General features: G+C 38.5%; 1 protein-coding gene across 1 annotated transcript in view; it reads left to right on the top strand.

The window, feature by feature from the left end:
* The first annotated feature begins 1,752 nt into the window (after positions 1 to 1,752).
* VIRMA (vir like m6A methyltransferase associated) overlaps positions 1,753 to 20,697 on the top strand; it is a 26,840-nt gene continuing 7,895 nt past the window's right edge. The window contains exons 1-18 of the mRNA XM_086741035.1: positions 1,753 to 1,856; positions 4,653 to 4,768; positions 5,047 to 5,133; positions 5,537 to 5,585; positions 6,194 to 6,362; positions 7,107 to 7,229; positions 7,775 to 8,071; positions 8,792 to 9,944; positions 10,984 to 11,475; positions 12,229 to 12,383; positions 13,831 to 13,913; positions 14,371 to 14,464; positions 14,603 to 15,147; positions 15,727 to 15,962; positions 16,756 to 17,008; positions 18,153 to 18,370; positions 19,589 to 19,721; positions 20,323 to 20,475. Coding sequence (XP_086597161.1) covers positions 1,794 to 1,856; positions 4,653 to 4,768; positions 5,047 to 5,133; positions 5,537 to 5,585; positions 6,194 to 6,362; positions 7,107 to 7,229; positions 7,775 to 8,071; positions 8,792 to 9,944; positions 10,984 to 11,475; positions 12,229 to 12,383; positions 13,831 to 13,913; positions 14,371 to 14,464; positions 14,603 to 15,147; positions 15,727 to 15,962; positions 16,756 to 17,008; positions 18,153 to 18,370; positions 19,589 to 19,721; positions 20,323 to 20,475 — 4,419 coding nt within the window. The 5' untranslated portion in view covers positions 1,753 to 1,793. The remainder of the gene's footprint in view (positions 1,857 to 4,652; positions 4,769 to 5,046; positions 5,134 to 5,536; positions 5,586 to 6,193; positions 6,363 to 7,106; positions 7,230 to 7,774; positions 8,072 to 8,791; positions 9,945 to 10,983; positions 11,476 to 12,228; positions 12,384 to 13,830; positions 13,914 to 14,370; positions 14,465 to 14,602; positions 15,148 to 15,726; positions 15,963 to 16,755; positions 17,009 to 18,152; positions 18,371 to 19,588; positions 19,722 to 20,322; positions 20,476 to 20,697) is intronic.

Below are 20,697 nucleotides of genomic sequence, written 5' to 3'. Positions count from 1 at the left end.
ACCTGGTTGCAATACTGTTCTGGGCTGTCCCAGGAGAGAAGCCATCTGACTGAGACTGCGCTCCTCCAGCACAATGGTACATGTGACAATGCCCATGTTTGGAGTAGATCTGCAAAGCTAATCTCACATAGAAGCCTCCAAAGAGCCCATAAACATAACCAAAATAAGCCATGGCAAGTGTCACTAGCAGCTGTAAAGCATTGTGCAGCTTTAGCAAACTACATATAAAGTGGTTTTTTTTTTTTGTTTTCTACATAAAACATTACATTTAGCTCCAGGAGTTTAGATCTGTTTATCCATCAAGAGGAGAGAGGGTCCCAGCTCTGGCCAAGAATGAGAGCAGGCAAACCTGCCAGCATGGCCAAGGAATCTCAAATTCAGAAATGTTTCTGTAAAGGGACTTGCAGTATTTTAACTACATCTGTTGAAATAGTAGGAGGAGCAGAACCATGTGTTTAGTGGATTTGGAAGCAATTCCAGTCAATGTGTCTCCCTGCGCTGCCACAAAACACCTCTTTAGGTGTGCCAATAGAACAGGTTGTGGAACTGTGTGTCGTGGCCCAGCTCCCCAACACGTGGTGTGGGGACAGGAACTTCCTGAACTAGTTTCACCACTGAAAATGGATCTATCGAACCACACCCTTGTTTAAACTGATGCAACATTTTCACAGAAAGTCCAACCTAGAGGACTGCCACTGCTGGTGCAAGTGAAACTCTGGAGCGCTGAGAGAGCAGCAAGTTTAGCTACCAAAACAAACAAAAAAAAGGACTTGCCAATTCGTGGTACACACACAAACCAGCTAAATTCATTAAGAAGCTGTTCCAGAGACAAGATGCAGATAACAAGGTACAATTGTCACCATGAAGGAAAGCGCAGGTATGTGGCGGTGGCTCCAGTCGGCAGTTCAGAGATGTTACACATCCTTTTCTAGACTTCCTCTAAAGGCACATGGCACAGTTTGGTATTATAGATGCAAAGCTTGTACACAAAACTTGTGTAACCACACACTGCTTGCGTAAGATCAGTTCCACATCATTCTCCTGGACGAGGGCTGACTTTGGCTTCATGGCGTCTCTAACGCACATACGACTTTGCTGCTGTTGCAGGAAGGCACTGGACTCTAAACAAGAACATCAGGAGCAGTGGAAACGCTGGAAGGAATTATTCTTCGCGTACTTGAGAGAAGCAACAGTTTCTTCCATCTGACAAGGGTTACTTTAAATAAGGAAAAGCTGCAAAGGAAATTCCTCAAGCGGGACTGAATTTAGTCAGTGCTGAGCTGGAGCTAAAGCTTGTGAAACCAAGCAGGAGCAGGGCTCGGAGCAGGCTGCAGGGGCGCACAGCCAAATTCACGGCGACGCACACCGAGCTGGGTCTCTGCCCCCCCCCCCCCAAGCTCAGCCTGCAGGCACGGGTGCCGCGGCGCCGCTCCCCCCCCGCTGCCTCCATGGCGGAGAGGAAAGCCCGCCCGGCCTCCCCGCGCTCTCCTTCCCCGAGCCGCCGCTGGCTTTGCTCTGCTCCAGTACCGCGGGTGGCCCCGCACCTCTCCCGAGCCGGGGAGCAGCGGGGGCGGCGGCGCTGGGCCCTCCCCCGCCGGCGGCCCCGGCTCCGCCTCCCCTCGGGGCGCTGAGGGCGGGCGGCTCCCGCGCGGGCCGGGAAACGGTCGGCGGCCTCCTCGCGCCGCCAGGCCCCTCCCCGTCCACGCAGGCCCCACCCACCCCCGGGCACGGCGGCGTCCCGGAAGCGTTGGCGCTGCCGCCCGGAAGCCCTTCCCCCCTCGGCCGGAGCCAAGATGGCGGTGGACACCGCAACCGAGCTGCTGTTTTTAGACACGTTCAAGCACCAGAGTGCAGAGGTAAATGCGGCGCCGCCGCCGCTCCCCTCATCTTCCCTCTTCCCAGCTGCTGCCGGCGCGCTCCTGCCCGCGCCGGGGTCCCCTAGGCCCGCGGCGGCTGCGGGGCACGGAGCGGGGTGGGAGTAGGCCCCGGCGGCAGCCCTCGCCTCAGCGGGTGGCTGGGCAGGAGGGGGCAGGCCCATGCCAGGTGCCCGCCGAGGAGGGATCTCCGGCCCCTTCCCGCCTTGCTCCCGGAGCCGCTGCCCTGGCAGACCGGGGTGCCACTGGCAGGGGGCTGAGGGAGGGTACTGCGGTGGGGAAGGAGCGAGGGTTTAGAGGTAACGGGAAAGAGAGGCCAGCGGGGAAACGAAAAGGGTAAAGCTGATTCGGGAAGTCCATAAGGAAGTCAGGGAGAGGACCATACCCGGCCAGTTGTGAGATACCTAATGCTTTAATGTAGCTAATGAGGAGGAGGGATATTTGTGGGTACGTGAGATGTTCCCTTAGATTCATGCAGCCTCCGTGCACCATGAACAGAATTAATACTTCAAGCTTGCTTTAGCAGCGGGAGATTGTGCAAATAGTTCACTTGGAGGCTGTTGGGATCCTGAGCATCCCTGAAGCTGCTTGTGTTGCAGCAAGTTTGCCATGGGCTCAGCCCGTTGTGCTAGCTGGAGGAATAAGGGGACCATCAGAGGGGAAACGAAGAGTGTAGTAACATGAGAAAGGTGTTATAGAATCATGGATGATCTCAACTGTGTTCATGGACAGACATTAGAGAAAGAAAACTATGTATTTTGAGCTTATGCTGCAGTTAAAAACAAACGGGAAGTTACTGTGGAGTCCTTTATAGCTGCCAGGATCAGGGAGACGTGTGTATTTTTTAATTCTACTGTTTAACACAGTATCGGGCAGGAAATGCTAGCCACTGCTGTTCCCCTGGGTAGGAAACATTAGCCACTCCTGTTCCCCTCCAGGACAGTATGTTCTCTTATTGAACATTTTTTCATTGTGTATAATGTTTTCTGGCACTTTCATTCTTGACAGTGACATTTTCCAAACCTGAAGCATATTGAATTTTTATTAAAGAAAAAAACCAAAGTGTATTTTACATGTTGCAGAAAAGACTTCTTTATGTTATACCAATTCTTCAGCTAAGAAGTGGGTTATGAGTCTTGCCTTGAAACTTACAGTTCTTGAAAAGTACTGCTGAGTTTTCTAATAAAATTATTTATTTGGCTTCGCTATGCAGATTAATATGTCTTGAGCATTTCTGATATAGGGTTTTTTTTAATGTTTTGGAGGGAAAGTTGATTGGATTAACTTGCGATCCTGATGATGATGTTGCATGGCTGTCAGGGCATAATCCCACATCATTTAAGCAGGAATTTGTCTTTCTTTGGGCAGTGCTGCTGGGGATGCAGCCTCCTCAGCAGCAGCCCCTCCTCCAGGAATCTGAGTCTGCCACATTTTTTAAAGGCAAAGCAGAGAGCTCCCACAGCCCTCGCTCCTCATAGGCTACAGTCGCCCCATTTCTGCTAGTAAAGCTGCGCTCTCTGTCATAGCGGGGTTGCTTTTGTTCTACCGTCCTGCTTGTAGTATGTCAGCCCTTAGGCCAAGATGTTGTATTTGTGTGCTAAAATATTATATGTAGGTTTCTTATTAGATGGCAGTAATATGTGCCCAAGAGCAGATGCTTAAATATTATTTAAAAAACTTTATTTGTGTCTATTTTTTTGTTTATTAGCTTTCTAAAAGTCTTAGTATTTTCTTGCTGTATGCTGGTAATTTTGGGGTTTCATTTGCTTTCTGATTGTGGTGAAAGTTATATAACTTTGACTGAAGGTCAATTTATTTCTTAATTTTAATTTTTTAGTTATCTTGGTAGGCACTTGGATCAGTGGTTTGTTTTTTTTTTTTTCCTAGCAGTCTGCTATTTCAGTTTGCTAATTGGAAACATTCAGTGAGAAATGTGATTCTGAGCTTCTGATTAAGAAAGATTCTATATCCTTACAGTTGGACACATAGCTGATATATATGTACTATTTTGTGAGTGTATACAAGATAGAGATGATGTATAAATATAATTAGGTCTTAGTATAGTGAATTTAGTGAGAGGAGACTTTCAGCTTTAATTGTTTCGTAGCTTTATGATTACTTTATGATTACTTCCTAGTTAGCTCAAACATCTTCTAGGAGTGATGAAGCATAAGAATTCTTTCTACTTGCTATTTCTGCGTGGTAAACAAATGTTATTGCAAAAGGTTTTCAGATGTTGCTGCAAAATTTGGGAAACAAGCATTGTACAGAATTTTTGTACAGGTCTACTAAAACAGATTTATAGTGTTATTATCATTTATAATGTTAAATTTGAAATAGAAGTTTGCTAATGTTTAAAATTAAACCATGTGGGTTTTTTTCTTTAATTATAAAATTGATATGTTTTATTAAAAAGGAACCATATACATAGTCTTTCTTTAGTAATTTAAGTTCCAGTTTTTACCCCAACATACCTCCTGTTAGGAAAAAAACCCCTGTTTCTGTTTAAAAGATTCTTGCAAATAAAAGGAACCAATTATGTAAATAAACCAGTAACACTTTTTATAAAAAATAGTGTTAAATATATGAAAACTGCCAGGAGATTACAAAAAAAACCCAACCTGTTTCTGTGTAACTGTTTAACAGTGTGTAGCATTTTACAGAACTGAATTTTCTGATCATTAGGATTGCAACCTTAATTTGATTAATAAAGAATATGAGCGCATTATGTGTTTGCATTTTACATTTCTTAGACTTTCTTTATTCTTTGTTTTGTAGCAAAGTACCAATATAGATGTAGTCCGTTTTCCATGTGTGGTTTACATAAATGAAGTACGTGTCATTCCTCCAGGAGTGAGAGCTCACACGAATTTGCCTGACAATAGGGCTTATGGGTAAGTGAAAGATACGAGGTATCTGATTCTGGAACACCTTCCTGTTATTTTTTCTTGAACTTAAGGGTCTCTTCCAACCTAAATGATTCTATGCTTCGATAGAACCTTGGGTATAAAAAGGCAAAATGCATTTATATGTCTGCTGAGCCTGTAATTATTTTTGGGAATTATTTAAACAGTATAATTTATAAGTGGCGGGTTTTTGTTTCCCTTTTTAGTCCTACTTACTCTGATAAAGAGCTGGAAGGGTTTAATTTTTACTTTTGTTCTGTTTCCAGGGAGACATCCCCACATACATTTCAACTGGACTTGTTTTTCAACAATGTCAGTAAGCCAAGTGCCCCTGTTTTTGATAGACTGGGGAGGTAAGTATGTTCACGATTGGTTTGTGACTTCATTGTGTACCTTTTCTTCCTGAGAATTTTTTTTCTGCGGAAAATGCACAATAGCAAATTTATATCTACTATGATTTTCATGTTTGATCTGGTTTTTGCTAGTTTGTGTTCTTGCCCTTTTCCTCCAGTCTGTGTGGGAGGACAGAGGTTCATGCTTCAAAGAAGAGATGATTCTGTTATTTTTAAACTTACAAAGCCCATATATATTAATGGAAAGTATTATGTAGAAATAAGGGATTTTTCACTCTTGTTTGTAAGAGCATGTATTTGTTCAGTATGTTATTATTGGCTTATCTGTTTAGTACTGTTGTGTTTCACTTCTGTGAAAATCCTTTGTATTACAGAAAAATAACTTTGTATTTTTACTTAACAGCCTTGAATATGATGAAAACACTTCAATTATTTTCAGACCCAACGCAAAGGTAATGCAATGTAATTTAAACCTCCTTTTCTACATATCTGTCATTTAGGTATCAATATAGTTGTGTGGTGCGCTAGCACTGTGTAAAGTGTTTATTGTGTAGGATCTCATTGTAAAACCTGCCTGTAGTTCAGATACTCATTACTTTAGAGTCGCATCTTTAATGACATGAGTTGTAGAAGATTTGATTGCTTGACAATTCCTATGGAGATTACCAATAGAACTATCCGCTACTTATGAGCAAATATGAATCAGAACATTGTGGCTGCAGGCCACAGCTAAGCACATCATTTTCAGTTCTCTTTGGGTTTATTTCATTCAGATCAGTGTTTTTGTGAGCCATGGTAATGTTTTTTTTTCATTAATGTCCTGTAGTTGATTAGGCAATATTTTGCAAGGAATTGAATGCTTTTAGAGCAAGATTTGTTTGTTGTGATGATCGATATATTTAATTTTTCTCAGTTTTCAAAATGTGGGGTAAAGAGATACTTTAATATTCAGTTCTCGTTTCTTACTTTTGTGCAGATACTGATACAGTGATATTAAAATAACTTGTCTGAAGTTGTCTTGTGTTATTTTTAAGTGCTTTTTCTTTTTTTAAAAAAACAGGTCAACACAGATGGATTGGTTCTAAGAGGGTGGTACAACTGTCTGACTCTGGCAATATATGGCTCAGTTGACAGAGTAATAAGTCATGAGAGAGAGTCACCTCCTCCACCCCCACCTCCGCCACCACCTCCCCAGCAACAGCCTGGTTTGAAAAGAAACACAAAACATGGTAAGCCTTATGAGAAGACATAGTTGGTGGTTTTGTTGTTTTTTTTGTTGTTGGTTTTTTTTTTTTTTTTCCAAATCAACATGGTATCCTATCTTAAAAAAACCCAGATTCCTTCACATTTTAACAATGGCTTTATTTTTCTAGCTTTGTGTCTTTGTCCTTTAGTTTTGTATTTTCTTTTTTAAATAGATTCTTGTCTAGTGCTTTTTTGAGAGTGCATTACTTGCATTGATATTAGAATGGCCATGAATAGAATCCATGAGCAAGCTTCTGCTTCAGTTTTGGTTTTAGATTTAAAACTAGAACTGTCTTGGTCAAGGTACAGATAATGGCTTGCAAAATTTCAATACTCTGTAGTAAAAAACAGTAGGGTTTGTACACTGTAAAAATCAGTTTATTTAAATGTAAAAGTTTTTTAAAAGTAACTCAAGTATTATTGGTAGACTTACAGTATGGCTAGTGTCAAAGCCAAAAATGGCAACTACTCATGTTAATTTTAACCCGGTATTACATTAAAAAAATATCGGTAGTGTTAATAAGCTTACTTATTGATGTAGTTTTTGTTTACATCAAAAGTGACTTCAGAAAACTGGTTCACATACTGCAGAGGCAGAATACAGATTAAATAACAGCTGGGAAATGGAGATATTTCCGAGTCAAAAGTAGCACTGAATAACTAAATTTTCCCGCTTCTATTCCTGTGATTCCATTAAATCCAAGTTTTTATTTTCAAAATAAATATAGTTGATGGAGAGAAAGAAGACCAGTTCAATGGCAGCCCTCCAAGACCACAACCTAGAGGACCAAGGACGCCTCCAGGCCCCCCACCTCCTGATGATGATGAGGATGAACCTATGCCAGTGTCAGGTAGAATGAGAGCAGACTGTGATTTATCTGCTGCACTTCACTGCTCAGTGGAGGCAGAATTCTGTGTTCCTGCCTGGGGTGAGATTTCCTGTCTGCTGTTGCTCCTGCTGAACAGATTCAGTTTTAAGAAGGGGATTTGAAAGAAAATCTGTTGGCTATGTTAAATTGTATCCGTTTAAAATTTAGTAAATTTGAGAATATCAACTGCTGACCTGCTTGAACATGCTGCTCATATTTTAAATAGATTTTCTAGATGTTAAATACATGTTGACTCTGATATTCATTGTCCTTCTCCACCCCTCTGCAGCATCTGCTGAGTTCTCTGGTCTCTCTATGGGTCGCAAGTGCCAAAAACTCTTTACATATTTTTTTCTAGCCTTACTGAATTAAGTGTTTGTTGCTTGTGTTCGGTCAAATCACCTGAAGATTTTCTTCAAGATGCATTTTTTATATTTCCATTATGCATAATGCAAAATTCTAAAACATATCATTGAGCACTGATTTCGGAGAAGTACTAATTTCTTAAACTTTGTACGTATTTTTAGTGGTTGGGGAAAAAGAAGATGATGTGGACCATAGGGAGGATTACTTTGAGCCCATTTCTCCTGATCGAACATCCATTCATCAAGAAAGCCAGTATTCTGATGATGGAGAAGTGGAGGAAGATCAGCCAGATGAAGGAGAAGATGAGGATGATGTGGATGCTGAAGAGGAGGAGGATGAGGATGATGATGATGATGACGATGACGACCATACAGTAGAGAGTATTGCTGATGAGGAAGAGGAAGAGGAGGAGGAAGATGAAGATGAAGAAGAGGGTGAAGAGGAGGAAGAGGGGGAAGGTAAGTGAAGTTGTAAAAGGTCAAGGGAAAAATCAGGTTTATGAAATTTTGATGGCAGTACCATTATGGTGACTAGGTGCAAAGAGAACTGTATTTTTTTCCTTTCATCATTGCACCATTGCCTGCCTTATTCATGATTTTGACATCTCTCAAGAGCAGTGTTTTGCTGTGGAATATTTGTTCCTTTATAGCAGATCTTCCTGCTACTTTCTATAAATAGAGGAAAACAGGTACAGCTTTTGTAGGTGAAAATCGATCTTGTTATCTGTTTTGTTTGAAAATGTAGGAAAGTAGTGGAAGAAGTTATTTCTTAATTAAAAATCAAGTATAGTTGTTTATGTAATAGTCAGCAGTCATCATTTTGTGTTACTTAAAGTTCCCACCCATGCCTGTGCAAAATTTCAGGCCTGAAATTTTATGATAGGTGCAATCATAGGATGAAAATTTGGCAATATTGTTGCAGTAATGTGTACCCTAGTTAATTTTTTTGCTTTGTACGTTGTTTTAAATGTCTCCGTTACTTATTAAAAAAATCCGTCAACTGGGGCTTTCGCTGCAGAGAGAAAGCTTTCTGTATGTTAGTGTATGATTGTTCTCTAACCAGTAATATTTTTATTAAATTAATGATTACTTTTTTTTTATTTTGAGTGGATTCTCAGCAGTTATGAATTGGTTTATCCATAATCGGTTTTATTTTTAACTGAATCTTTTAATTTTTAGGAGATGATGGGTATGAGCAGATTTCAAGTGATGAAGATGGAATTGCTGATCTGGAACGTGAAACATTTAAGTATCCAAGCTTTGATATTGAATATACTCCTGAGGATTTGGCATCTGTGCCTCCTGTGACATACGAACCTTTTGAAAGGGAGCTTGGACCTCTTTTATACTTCAGCTGCCCTTACAAGACTGTATTTGAAAATGAAGTCGGTAAAATAAAGGACCAAGACCCAGGAAAAGAAAATTCAGGGGCAGTGGAAGCCTCAGTTAAATTAACTGAACTGTTGGAATTATATCAAGAGGAAAGGGGTGCTAAGTGGGTCACTGCATTAGAAGAAGTTCCAAGTTTAATAGTAAAAGGATTGAGCTACCTGCAGGTGAAAGACACAAAGCAAGACTATATTACCCAGCTAGTAGACTGGACTCTGCAAGCTTTAAACCTTCAGGTAGCTCTCAAACAGCCCATTGCTTTGAATGTCCGACAACTCAAAGCTGGGACAAAATTGGTATCATCGTTAGGAGAATGTGGGACTCAAGGAATAAGGACACTCTTGCAGGCAGGAGTTATTAATGTGTTATTTGAACTGTTGTTTGCAGATCACGTATCATCCTCCCTTAAACTTAATGCTTTTAAAGCTTTGGATAGTGTTATTAGTACGACTGAGGGAATGGAAATGTTTCTAAGGGGTGGCGTAGATGTACATGAAAAAAGTGGTTATCAGAAACTGCTGGAACTTATATTGTTAGATCAGACTGTGAGAGTAGTTACTGCTGGTTCTGCAATTCTCCAGAAATGTCACTTTTATGAGATCCTATCAGATATTAAAAAGGTGGTTGATCAGTTAGCAGAGAACACTCCTCCTCTTTCTAATCACACGGAGCCAGAACAGGACCAAGACTTGGCAGGACTGGAAAGAACCAACCAAGAATATGAGAATGATGTGGAGGCTCCAATGGACATGGATCATCTTTTGGAATCTTCTAATATAAGCGAAGGAGAGATGGAAAAACTTGTTAGTCTTCTTGAAGAGATCTTCCATTTGATGGAAACTGCTCCTCATACAATGATTCAGCCACCTGTGAAATCTTTCCCAACCATGGCACGTATTACAGGCCCTCCAGAAAGGGATGATCCTTACCCTGTCCTGTTTAGGTATGGCAGTTACAAGTTCACTTTCCTCCAGGTTGATGTGGGTGTTTTTTAAGGATGACCTTGTTGACCAACACTTTTCTAGATATTTCACTTTGTACTTTATTGGAGTATTCTGGATTACGCTTATAAAGTCTGAGTTTGATAGTTAATGTACCTGTTATTTTGTTGTCTTTCAATCAACCTAGCATGCATATGACAAGAAATTAACCTCTTGTTATTACTGGTACTGTGCTAGCACTTCGGTCGCATTCATAGGTCCTGGTGAGTTGTGCTGGGTGCTGTACCAGTGCGTATTTGAAAATTGTCATAGATGTAGAACGTTTTCCTTTTGTTGTCTTGGGACACTGCATATGGATAAAAAAAGTCTGGAATACCTCTGTCTCTATACCAAGCTGGCAAGATATAAGCTAGCCCTGCTTAGTAGTTATGCAGTTGTGTCAGCACAGCTCACTGTTTTATGGCACAGGCAGAGCTGTTGAGACCTGCCTGACTTCAGCCATTGAAAGGATCCCGTGGGTTATTTCTCTGTTAACAAGTTTTTGTGTGGAAAGTATTTCTCTAAATGCTAACAAGTTTCTTTGATAGTAGCAGTGTAGGTCATGGCCGAATATAAGTTACTATTTGCAAAGAATCTTCAAATTACCTCTTAAAAATGCTGTAATGATTGATTTCTTAGCACATTTAAAACATTTAGTGCAGCATTGTTGGTGATTCAGATACAGCTAATTTAATAAAGTGTTGTTTTGTTTGTAGATAAGGTGAGATTTTTTTTTTTGTTTTGGGTTTGTTTTTTTTTTTTTTTGAGATCAGAACTTTATGGATTTATTTCCTGTAAATATTATAGAAATTATGTTTTGTAAGACTAAAATTTTGTACTACTTAGTAGAAAGTTGTTATTTCTCATAGTCCACAGGGCAGTAAGTGGTGAAGCTAGGAGGCCTGTAATTTTATATGATGTTAGTATGCAGTGTTGACAGATATTGTCATATTGTAATATTACTGATTATTTTCGTGTTTGTGTTTGGTGTTTTTTTCCCAGATATCTTCATAGTCACCATTTCTTGGAATGCATTACTTTGCTACTGTCTATTCCAGTGACAGGCGCACATCCAGGTGTGCTTCAAGCTATACGAGATATATTGCGTTTCCTGGCACAGTCACAGAAGGGTCTTCTTTTCTTTATTTCCGAGTACGAAGCAACAAACTTGTTGATTAGAGCACTTTGCCAGTTTTCTGATCCGGATCAAGAGGAAGGTCTCCAATCAGATGGTGCCAATGAGGATACTTTTGCCCTGTGGCTCCTGCATTCAACACAGACTTTACAGTGCATTTCGGAATTATTCTGCCACTTTCAGCGGTGCACAGCCAATGAGGAGACTGACCATTCAGACCTGCTGGGAACACTTCACAACCTTTACTTGATTACCTTTAACCCTGTGGGAAGATCTGCAGTCGCTCATGTATTCAGTCTGGAGAAAAATCTCCAAAGTCTTATTACTTTAATGGAGTACTATTCCAAAGAAGCTTTAGGGTAATTTATGCATTTATTTATATACTTTAGATTTTTGTGTTTTAAAAGTATCTTATCTTTTATAAATAATTCAGTAAATCTAAAATATATTTTTCTTTTAGATCATGATGTTTTTGTTTAAAAACAAAACAAGACAACTTTTAAGTAGAAGAACATAATAGAAAGTCAGGCTTACCATTTGTAATGAAGTACTTAATATCCAGAATCTGTGTAGGTCATCCACAAAGGTGTTGTAATATAGGTCAGACTTTTGGCTCAATGAAAAAATCAGTAAGTAGGCAGTTTTCATTCAAGCGCAAGATTTGACTGTGAAACAAGCCAAAGATTTGATTAAGGAAGCTGTATACTACGCACTCTCTGGAGTGGGGGTCTCTCAGTTCTTCAGGTTCTTATAAGTGTTAAAAATTGTCATTATTTTCTCTGGACAGGCAGTTTTACTGCTTTAGGTAGAAGTGCTTTTAAAACAAGATTTGAAAAACAGACAAAGTTATGGAAAAAGATTTGTGTGCTGCTTGACTCACTCTCATCTTTTGTGGATGCTGAAATAAATACAAAGTCAATATAAAAGAAAGTTTTCACTTTTCAAAAAGCATAGAAGAAAATCGGGGGTTTTTTGGTTAATAATTATATGGGGCAATCCTTAATGAAAGTAAAAGTTCTGTAGGTAGATTTTTAGTGGTCAAAGAATGAAAATCTAACAGATATCCAGTCGTATTAGCCGAGATCTAAAGAAAATCCTTATTGTTGTTTCAGAGACTCAAAGTCTAAGAAATCAGTTGCTTATAATTATGCCTGCATCCTTGTTTTGCTGGTGGTTCAGTCTTCCAGTGATGTCCAAATGCTGGAACAGCACTCGGCGCCTTTGCTGAAGCTTTGTAAAGCAGACGAAAATAACACCAAATTGCAAGGTACAGCATGTGTCATTATCAGCTGAATTGTCTGAATGTATAGAAGAAACCTTTTATATGTGGGTAATTGGTGCTTCACGATCATCTGGTTTGGATAATGTATATAATGAAATTCCTTTTTCCAGCTGCATTTGATTAGTTGAGTCACTGAGATAATGTTTAATTTTTTTTTCTGTTAATGAGAGTTAAATAGGAAATTCTTTATAGTTAAATTATTTTTCAAGTAATGTTAACTACCATGAAGAATTTTGGATAATCAGAGGAAGTTTGAAATTATTTCTGTGTTGAAAATAGGAGATGAAATTTGAGTAAAAAGGGACAAACTAGTCAGTGTGCTGACTCTTATTTTTGTTGTTTCTTTTAGTGATGTGGCCTTATAGGGTCTTTATATAGTAATAAATAATCCTAGGACAGTTTCCTGGCACCTAGGCCAGCTGGCATGGAATAGTCCATGTTACCCTCTTACTAAATCTTTTGACCTCCAAACTGTGTCTTGGTGTGTTCCCTGGCTTGTGTTGACTCGCAGATCATGCCCCGGTCATTTGGAAAAAGCCTGCTGGGGACTATTCTGACACCTGAACGTTGACAACTCGGGTGTCTAGAGTTGTGCTCTGCACTGCTTAACTGACTCATGTAGACATACTAATAATTTCTTCCAAAACTTAAATGCACTGAAGGAAATGAGAATTATTCGAAGTTTTAGTTTAATTCCCTCCTGTGCCATGCTTTTGTTTCTTTTCTCCTTACCTGATTGTGAGACAGTTTCATGGGAAGCAGGCTAGTTAATTAAACCAAATCATGGAATGAGTCTCAGAATAGTTGTCAGTTCATATCCAGTCAACCTTTGAACTTTCACATTCTTTTAAATATTTTCAGGAACAATGGGTTCTGAAACTTTAAATCTCTTGTCCCAGAAACTTGGGACTTTTAGGTTATTCTGGACCAAGAGAGAGACTGTTAATCTATAAGAACTTCTGGAGTGAATATGTGTTACTGATGCAGAGATTGGCTTCGTTTGGGCATTTAATAGGAATTTAATATTCAGTTTGTAATAACCTGTTATGTACATTAAGGAGAATCTGCTTTGGTTCTTGCTTTTGATGGCTTTTTCTTTGGCTGAGAGTTGGGACCCTTGGTATCTTTTATAAAATATGTTTAATTACAAATAATAGATATAATAAGATGAAAATTTTTTGAGTGTTTGGGTTGACTTGACCCGAATTTTGTCCATGTGTGTGAGATACATTGCCCGTCCCAAAGTCTTACTTTTTTTTGATGCTTTTCAGCTGCCTACAGCTGCAGTGTAGACCTCACAAATTTCACACTTGGTGTTAGTACCTGTTGTGTAAATTAAGTGAATTTTTATTGAAAAAAGTTTATGTTCATAAATGTGCTAACAAATTACTTGATTAACTGAAGTCTTTTTTTTTTTTTTTTCTCCCCCCAGAGCTCAGCAAGTGGCTTGAACCTTTGAAAAATCTTAGATTTGAAATAAATTGTATTCCAAATCTCATTGAATATATCAAACAGGTTAGTAAAATACAGATAGATGCTATCTTTTAGTTGTACTCTATAAGCTTAGACTTTTTGTAATTTGATATTTTATCTTAGGTATGTACTAATATATAGTATTTCAAAAATATTTACTAGTATCCAAAACAGATGTTTTTATTAAAGCTTATGATGTTGGCCAGTTCTTGCTCTCAGTTATATTTATTGAAACAAAATCTAAGGTAACTACGTGAGGCAAAGATCCAGCCATTTAAATCTTTTAGCTTGCCATAAAGCTACAACACAAAGTTGACCCTCCTTTTTTTCTTCTGCTGTATTTGTGACTGCTTTCCAAAAGGTGAAGTAATTGAACTTAAATTTTGTGCAATACTTAAAGTAACTAAATAAGAATTTGAATACTGAGCTAGTGATATATTTCTTGTGAAGTCCTTCCTTGTAATACAGGTTTTCTTTTATTTTTTTTAACCCCTAAAAGAATATTGACAGTTTAATGACCCCAGATGGAGTTGGTCTTCCTACAGCACTTCGTGTTCTTTGTCATGTTGCATGTCCACCGCCTCTGGTAGAAGGTATGGTTGTTATATTTGTACTACTTAATATAAAAATTGCAGTTTTCTGAGTCTTCTACTTTAACATGTCTGAAGTGTAACTGTGATTGCCCAGGAGAAATTAGTCACACAGGAATGTTATTTCTTTTTCCTGTACAGGTCAACAGAAAGACCTTAAATGGAATCTTGCAGTTATTCAGCTCTTTTCTTCTGAGGGAATGGATACCTTCATCCGGGTATTACAGAAGCTGAACAGCGTACTTATTCAGCCTTGGCGACTCCATGTCAACATGGGCACCACACTTCACAGAGTTACTACTATTTCTATGGCCCGCTGTACACTTACTCTCCTTAAAACAATGCTAACAGAACTCCTGAGGGGTGGATCTTTTGAATTCAAAGACATGCGTGTTCCATCAGCACTTGTTTCTTTACACATGCTCCTGTGTTCTATTCCTCTCTCAGGCCGCTTAGATAGCGATGAACAAAAAATTCAGAATGACATTGTTGATATCTTACTGACTTTTACTCAAGGAGTTAATGAAAAACTTACCATTTCGGAAGAAACTTTGGCGAACAATACTTGGTCTTTAATGCTGAAGGAAGTTCTCACTTCACTTTTGAGAATTCCTGAAGGCTTTTTCTCTGGACTTATACTGCTTTCAGAATTGTTGCCTCTTCCACTGCCCATGCAGACAACACAGGTATAATTTAGATTTATTTAGTTTTTAAAGAATTTTCATTGTGTATAACCCTTAGGCCATTTTCATAGTTGTGGAAAAAAACAAGATATGTGAAACGATGAATTAAACTTTCTGTAAAGCATTTAAGTTCATGTAGAAAGATACATCTTTCTTATCAGAAACAAAATTATTATTATTTGGAGCATCTTTTTAAATTATCAGTCATATGTTGTTCTTTTCTCCCATGTGAAATCATCTAGACTCCCATTCTATTATTTAAATAATTGTCTATGAAGCCTTTGAATTTAACCCTGACTGCCAAGCTGTTGATATATTGAAGCTCTCGTTTCTTTTGGCATGAGTCTTGAGTTTGTGATCTTTAATAAGTAAGCATAAAAGATGTGTGACAACCCGTGCTCTCAAAGGAATACCTAATTTGCTGGAATCGTGCACTGTTATTCAGTGATAATAATGAAAGTGCCATTCCATGTTGTTGATGAGGGCAGTATTAGTACTTAGTATTTCTTATATCTTGTGATAGAATTCAGGTTTTATGACAGAAGTTGAAAGGAAAAACTTCCAGTCCTTCTGTTCCTGCAGGTGATTGAACAACATGATATTTCGGTGGCACTTAACACCAGGAAGCTGTGGAGTATGCATCTTCATGTTCAGGCCAAACTGATACAAGAGATAGTTCGATCTTTCTCCGGTTCATCCTGCCAGCCTATTCAGCATATGTTGAGACGTATTTGTGTTCAGCTGTGTGACTTGGCTTCACCTACTGCTCTTCTTATCATGAGGACTGTATTGGATCTGATTGTAGAAGACCTACAAAGGTATCTTTGTTTTCTATTGCAAAGGTTTCTTCAATGAACTGTTAAATTCACCCTGGTTCTGTGCAGTAGATTTATCAGGAGGAAAACACTTTCAGAAATATTACTTATCCACTATGAAATGAATGAATTCTCAGTCTAGTGCTGTATACTGTGTCCTGATAATGCTTAATGTTGCCAAGAAACCATCTCATACTTCTAAGTTTTGATGTTGACAGTTTCACATTGTATGTTTATGGTAAGTATTTTAGGAAGATTTTCTTCAGGCTGTCCCTACAAAGCTGTATCTCATCTGTGAAGTGCTCCTAAAGGACCTGTCTGATCTAAATAAGAAAAGTAGGCCAGTAAAGTTTGCTATGCTGGGATTTGCATTCTAGCAGGAAAACGAGTAGATGCTTGTCAGCTGGAGGCAGTTGAATTCTCCAAATTCAGAGGGTTTTGAAACAATGAGTACTGCTTATTTAAGAGCATAGCTGTCCACAGGGAATTAGATCCGCTTTGTATAAAAACTTACCTTTCCGTATACAATTAGATGCCCTATAGTACGTTAAATACATAGTAGATTAGTTAATTTGTGATGCAACCAGAAGTCATTTAGTGAAAATTGAACCATTTTCAACAAGTAAATGAAACTATAAGTTGAAGTATGTAAACTAGATTTTTTTTTGTTTTTTTTTTTTTTTTTTTTTTTTAAATGCAGAATTATGAGACTCCTGTAATGGTTGTTTTTATAGTTTTTTAGATCACTTTAAAACAACTTTTCCTACATATTCAAAGTGCATTGATATCCTTTCAGCAACACAGAAGAGAAAGAGAAACAATACACTGGACAGACCACTCGATTGCTTGCTTTATTGGATGCCCTGGCTTCACATAAAGCTTGTAAATTGGCTATTTTGCATCTTATCAATGGAAATACTAAAGGTGATGAAAAGTATGCCGAGATTTTCCAGGAGCTCTTGGCTTTGATGCGATCGACTGGGGACAATGTCACTCATCAACAGTGCGCTGAATATGTGACTTCCCTTTTGCAGTCCCTCTGTGACCAGGTATTTTCTAGATTTAATGCATAATGTGTGTTGATAATTGTAGGAGACAAATTCAGTGAGGTTATTTCTTAGGTGCCTATTTTTTTCCAAAAGAAAAAAAGTATCGACATTGTTTAAAAAAAAAAAAAAAAGGTGTGTGTACAGTTGACTGCTTTGACAGACTTGCTGTTTTGTTGCTCCTGAATCCTTTCATTTTATGATATCTCTTTTGCTTTATGTGCACTATTCTGATAGCTCATTAAAGAGCAGAAACGAAATGACATGAAGATTGACTGTCACATCAGCTGAGAGAGGGATGTCATTTCTCCCTCTGGGCCACGGGCAAAACTTGAGTTGTTATTATTCACCTTTTACCCAGTTGAATAAATAAGTATCTCTTGCCTGTCTAACTGAAACCTCTTAAAAATTCCAAATATAAAGATACATATGATATGCTGCTACGATAGTTTCATCATTAAAAAAAACCAAAACCTAAGTTACTAGAACAGAATAACAAATGTTATCTGAAAACTGAGTCATAGACTAGCCCTAGTAGTTTCTCATTAGTTGTGTGTGTAGATTTGCATGTCATTATTTGCCTTACTAGTTGCACATATTTATTTGCTTTAGTGCTTACCCACTTATGCAAAAGACATTTGGGCATTGTTGGTGAGAAGAGATTAATCAGCCATTTGTTTATAAACAAGACCTCTTTGCCCATGCAAATTCATTGTGAAAGTCAATCTTGTAAAATGTGAGGGGACAGTAGATCTTAAACTTCCTAGGTGATGTCTGCAGCCTCTTAATTTTGATGAATGTTTTGAGATTAAGGGACATTTTGGCTACCTACACAAGAAACTGTGCAAGATTATCCAATGACTATTTGGCTTTTAGTTGTGGCTCTGCTATCGCTTTTCACCCTTTGAAGCTTTTATGTTTTTAAAAATTAATAATGGTTTGTAACCCTTAACAGAACTGATTTAAAAAAGATAGACTGGACTAGCAATAACTGTAATTACTGGTCAGTAATAACTGTGAAATACTGGAATAAGGTGATAAAGATGTAGTGAAAGAACCTAATGTTTCTGACTTAATGTTTGGTTTATACTTATTGCTGGTATACAGAATGCATTTTTACTATGTGTATAATAATAACTTTTTATAGGATATTGCACTCATTTTACCAAGTTCATCAGAAGGCTCTGTGACTGAATCAGAGCAGCTTTCCAACTCCTTACCAAACAAAGAGCTGATGTCCTTAATTTGTGACTCTCTGATGGAAACATTAACTAATTCTGACAGCAGTTACAATTGTCTGCTGACATGTATCCGAACAATGATGTTCCTGACAGAGCATGACTATGGCTTCTATCACTTAAAGAGGTATGGTATTTTAAGATATCTCTGACAACTTAAAATTATTTTAAAACTTCTGCCATGTGAAATTGCTTCCTGCTCGTCTAGTAGGAAATATGGGAATAAGGCACCTGAGTTCTCATTCCTCTTTGGAACTTCAGTGTTTTACTCTGTGTTTTGGTCTTCCTTCACTTGAGGTTCCACCCCTGAATAATTTCTGCAGTATGCACACAGGAGCACTTTCTTTCAAGAAGTACAAAGCATTGGAAAAAAAAGATTTGTACGCTCCGTTTCCGTGCTCCAAGGCTGGAAGATTAGAATGAGATGTGGTGTTCATGTCCTCAGCAGTTAGAGCTCTCGTCTGGGACATTGGAGAGCTGTCTGTCATTCCTTCTATTTTGAAGGGATTCAGTTTACATTTCCCCAGAGTATTGTGACCTCGAGGCAATTAAGGCTTTTGAAATGAGGTGTGGTTTTTTTTTTTTTTTTTTAACTACTTTTGTGGAGTCAGCTCCCTTTTGACTGTTGGACAGTATTGTGTTGTTTTGACACTTAATTCCTTGTGCTGTATTTGGACCTCTTTCTGTCCACTGAAGGTGAGGTGCAGAGAGGCAAGAAAGTTGCCAGGTTCCCCAAGAGAAAAAGGTAGTACCTGGAGCCTTGTCAGTAAAAGGTTTTCAAAACACTCTTCTAAGCTGTGCTGCTCAGACTGCAAGAAGCTGTACAACCCACAAATGAAAAGTAAGCAGGTTAAAGATGCTGTTCTTTCTATGATCCCATATGTCTAGCTGTCAGCTTCAGTGCACAGCCTTGCTATTTCTGTGTTGATGATTACCTCTCTGGTTTGTTTCTGTGGTTAGGCTTCATGGGATGCAGAGGAATTGTAGCAGCAAGCATGGTCCTGCTTTGTACGCAAGGCTCTTGTGCAAGCAGATGTTTCTGTACTCTGTCCCTTTTCTGCCAAAGCTGAAAATGTAATTGCTTGCAGGTTTTAGAGGTAGTGCTGTAGTACGTATCGCTATATATGTGCAGCCTGAAATAACTGCAGGCTGCACTGGTGAGAACAACAGTTGAGTACGGAGAAAATAATGAAGCTCCAGCTTTGTACTCAAAACTCAACCTGATAATTATAAAACTTATCAAATTTATTTTGCATATATGTTGTTTCCTTATAACAAGTTACAGTGGAATGGTCACAATATATGCACTAATAAAGTATTTTCTCTCTTTTCATTATAAAAACAGCTCTCTAAGAAAACACAGCAGTGCTCTGTACACTGTATTAAAGCGAGTAATAACTAGTTTTAGCAAAGACACAGGTGAACTGGCCTCTTCTTTTTTGGATTTTATGCGACAGATTCTAAACTCCGATACGCTGGTGAGTGAATATGCATTGAATACTTAGAGAAACTCAGCTGCGTTTCTTTGAAATCTGCAGCATGAGACACATTCAGGAGCAATTATTTCAGAAAGCAGTTGACTATGCCGAGTGCTGTGTAAGGCTTGTCCATCAGTACTGTTAGTGCCATCTTTAGTTTTTAATGAAATCTGTGAAAGCTGAGCAGAATATGTGTTTAGTAAATAAGATGGTTTTTCAGTAGGAAGAACGGCATATTGATTCATACTGATTTCCTAAGAGAATAGCATGGTCTTGTGTCCAGGTTTTAGATTCATGGCATCCTGTTAGAGAGTTGCTGTATTGATATGTAGTATGGAAAGGAATTTAAAATATTTGTTAATTCTGTGATACAAACCTCAGTTTATATAGGAAAGGATTACAGTCATCTTGATGCAGCATCTAAACCTGCCTGTTGAAGTGTACTTTATTAAAATGTTTTGCATAATATATATTTAAATCAAGAGATTACTCTTGTTTTGCTAGATTTGCTCTAATGTACATTTGAATTCTCTGGGGTTTGCAGTCCAGAAGTATAATGAATGTTTTTGTATACTTATTTCCCACTTATCAAATATTTCAGGGATGTTGTGGAGATGATGGAAGCCTTATGGAAGCAGATGGATCTCATCCAGGCAGAACACTAGGTTTAACTACTGCAGAGTTAAAACATCTGCTGCAGAACAAAGAAGAAACCCCAGAAAACCTGCTGCTTGATCTGGAGAAACATGTTATGGTAAAATAATTTAAATAATCAAGTTGATATTGCGGTCTGGTATCTGAACGTGTTTTTAAAACAATGTAGTCTCTCCCTCCTTGATGAGAAGGGTATGCAGTTCTGAGGCATACGTTGCAGAATTGGTAATAGCTGTTGCCATTGTTTTAATACCGATGTCCAAAATCACCTATGCAGGATGGATTCTGACTTTATTGTTTGTATTGTGGTAATGCTAAGAAG

The sequence above is a fragment of the Chlamydotis macqueenii genome, chromosome 2 (genome assembly GCF_036417535.1).
Source record: "Chlamydotis macqueenii isolate bChlMac1 chromosome 2, bChlMac1.mat, whole genome shotgun sequence".
Taxonomy (NCBI): domain Eukaryota; kingdom Metazoa; phylum Chordata; class Aves; order Otidiformes; family Otididae; genus Chlamydotis; species Chlamydotis macqueenii.
Note: the sequence above shows the minus strand (reverse complement) of the source record. Positions and strands in the feature narration are given on the sequence as shown.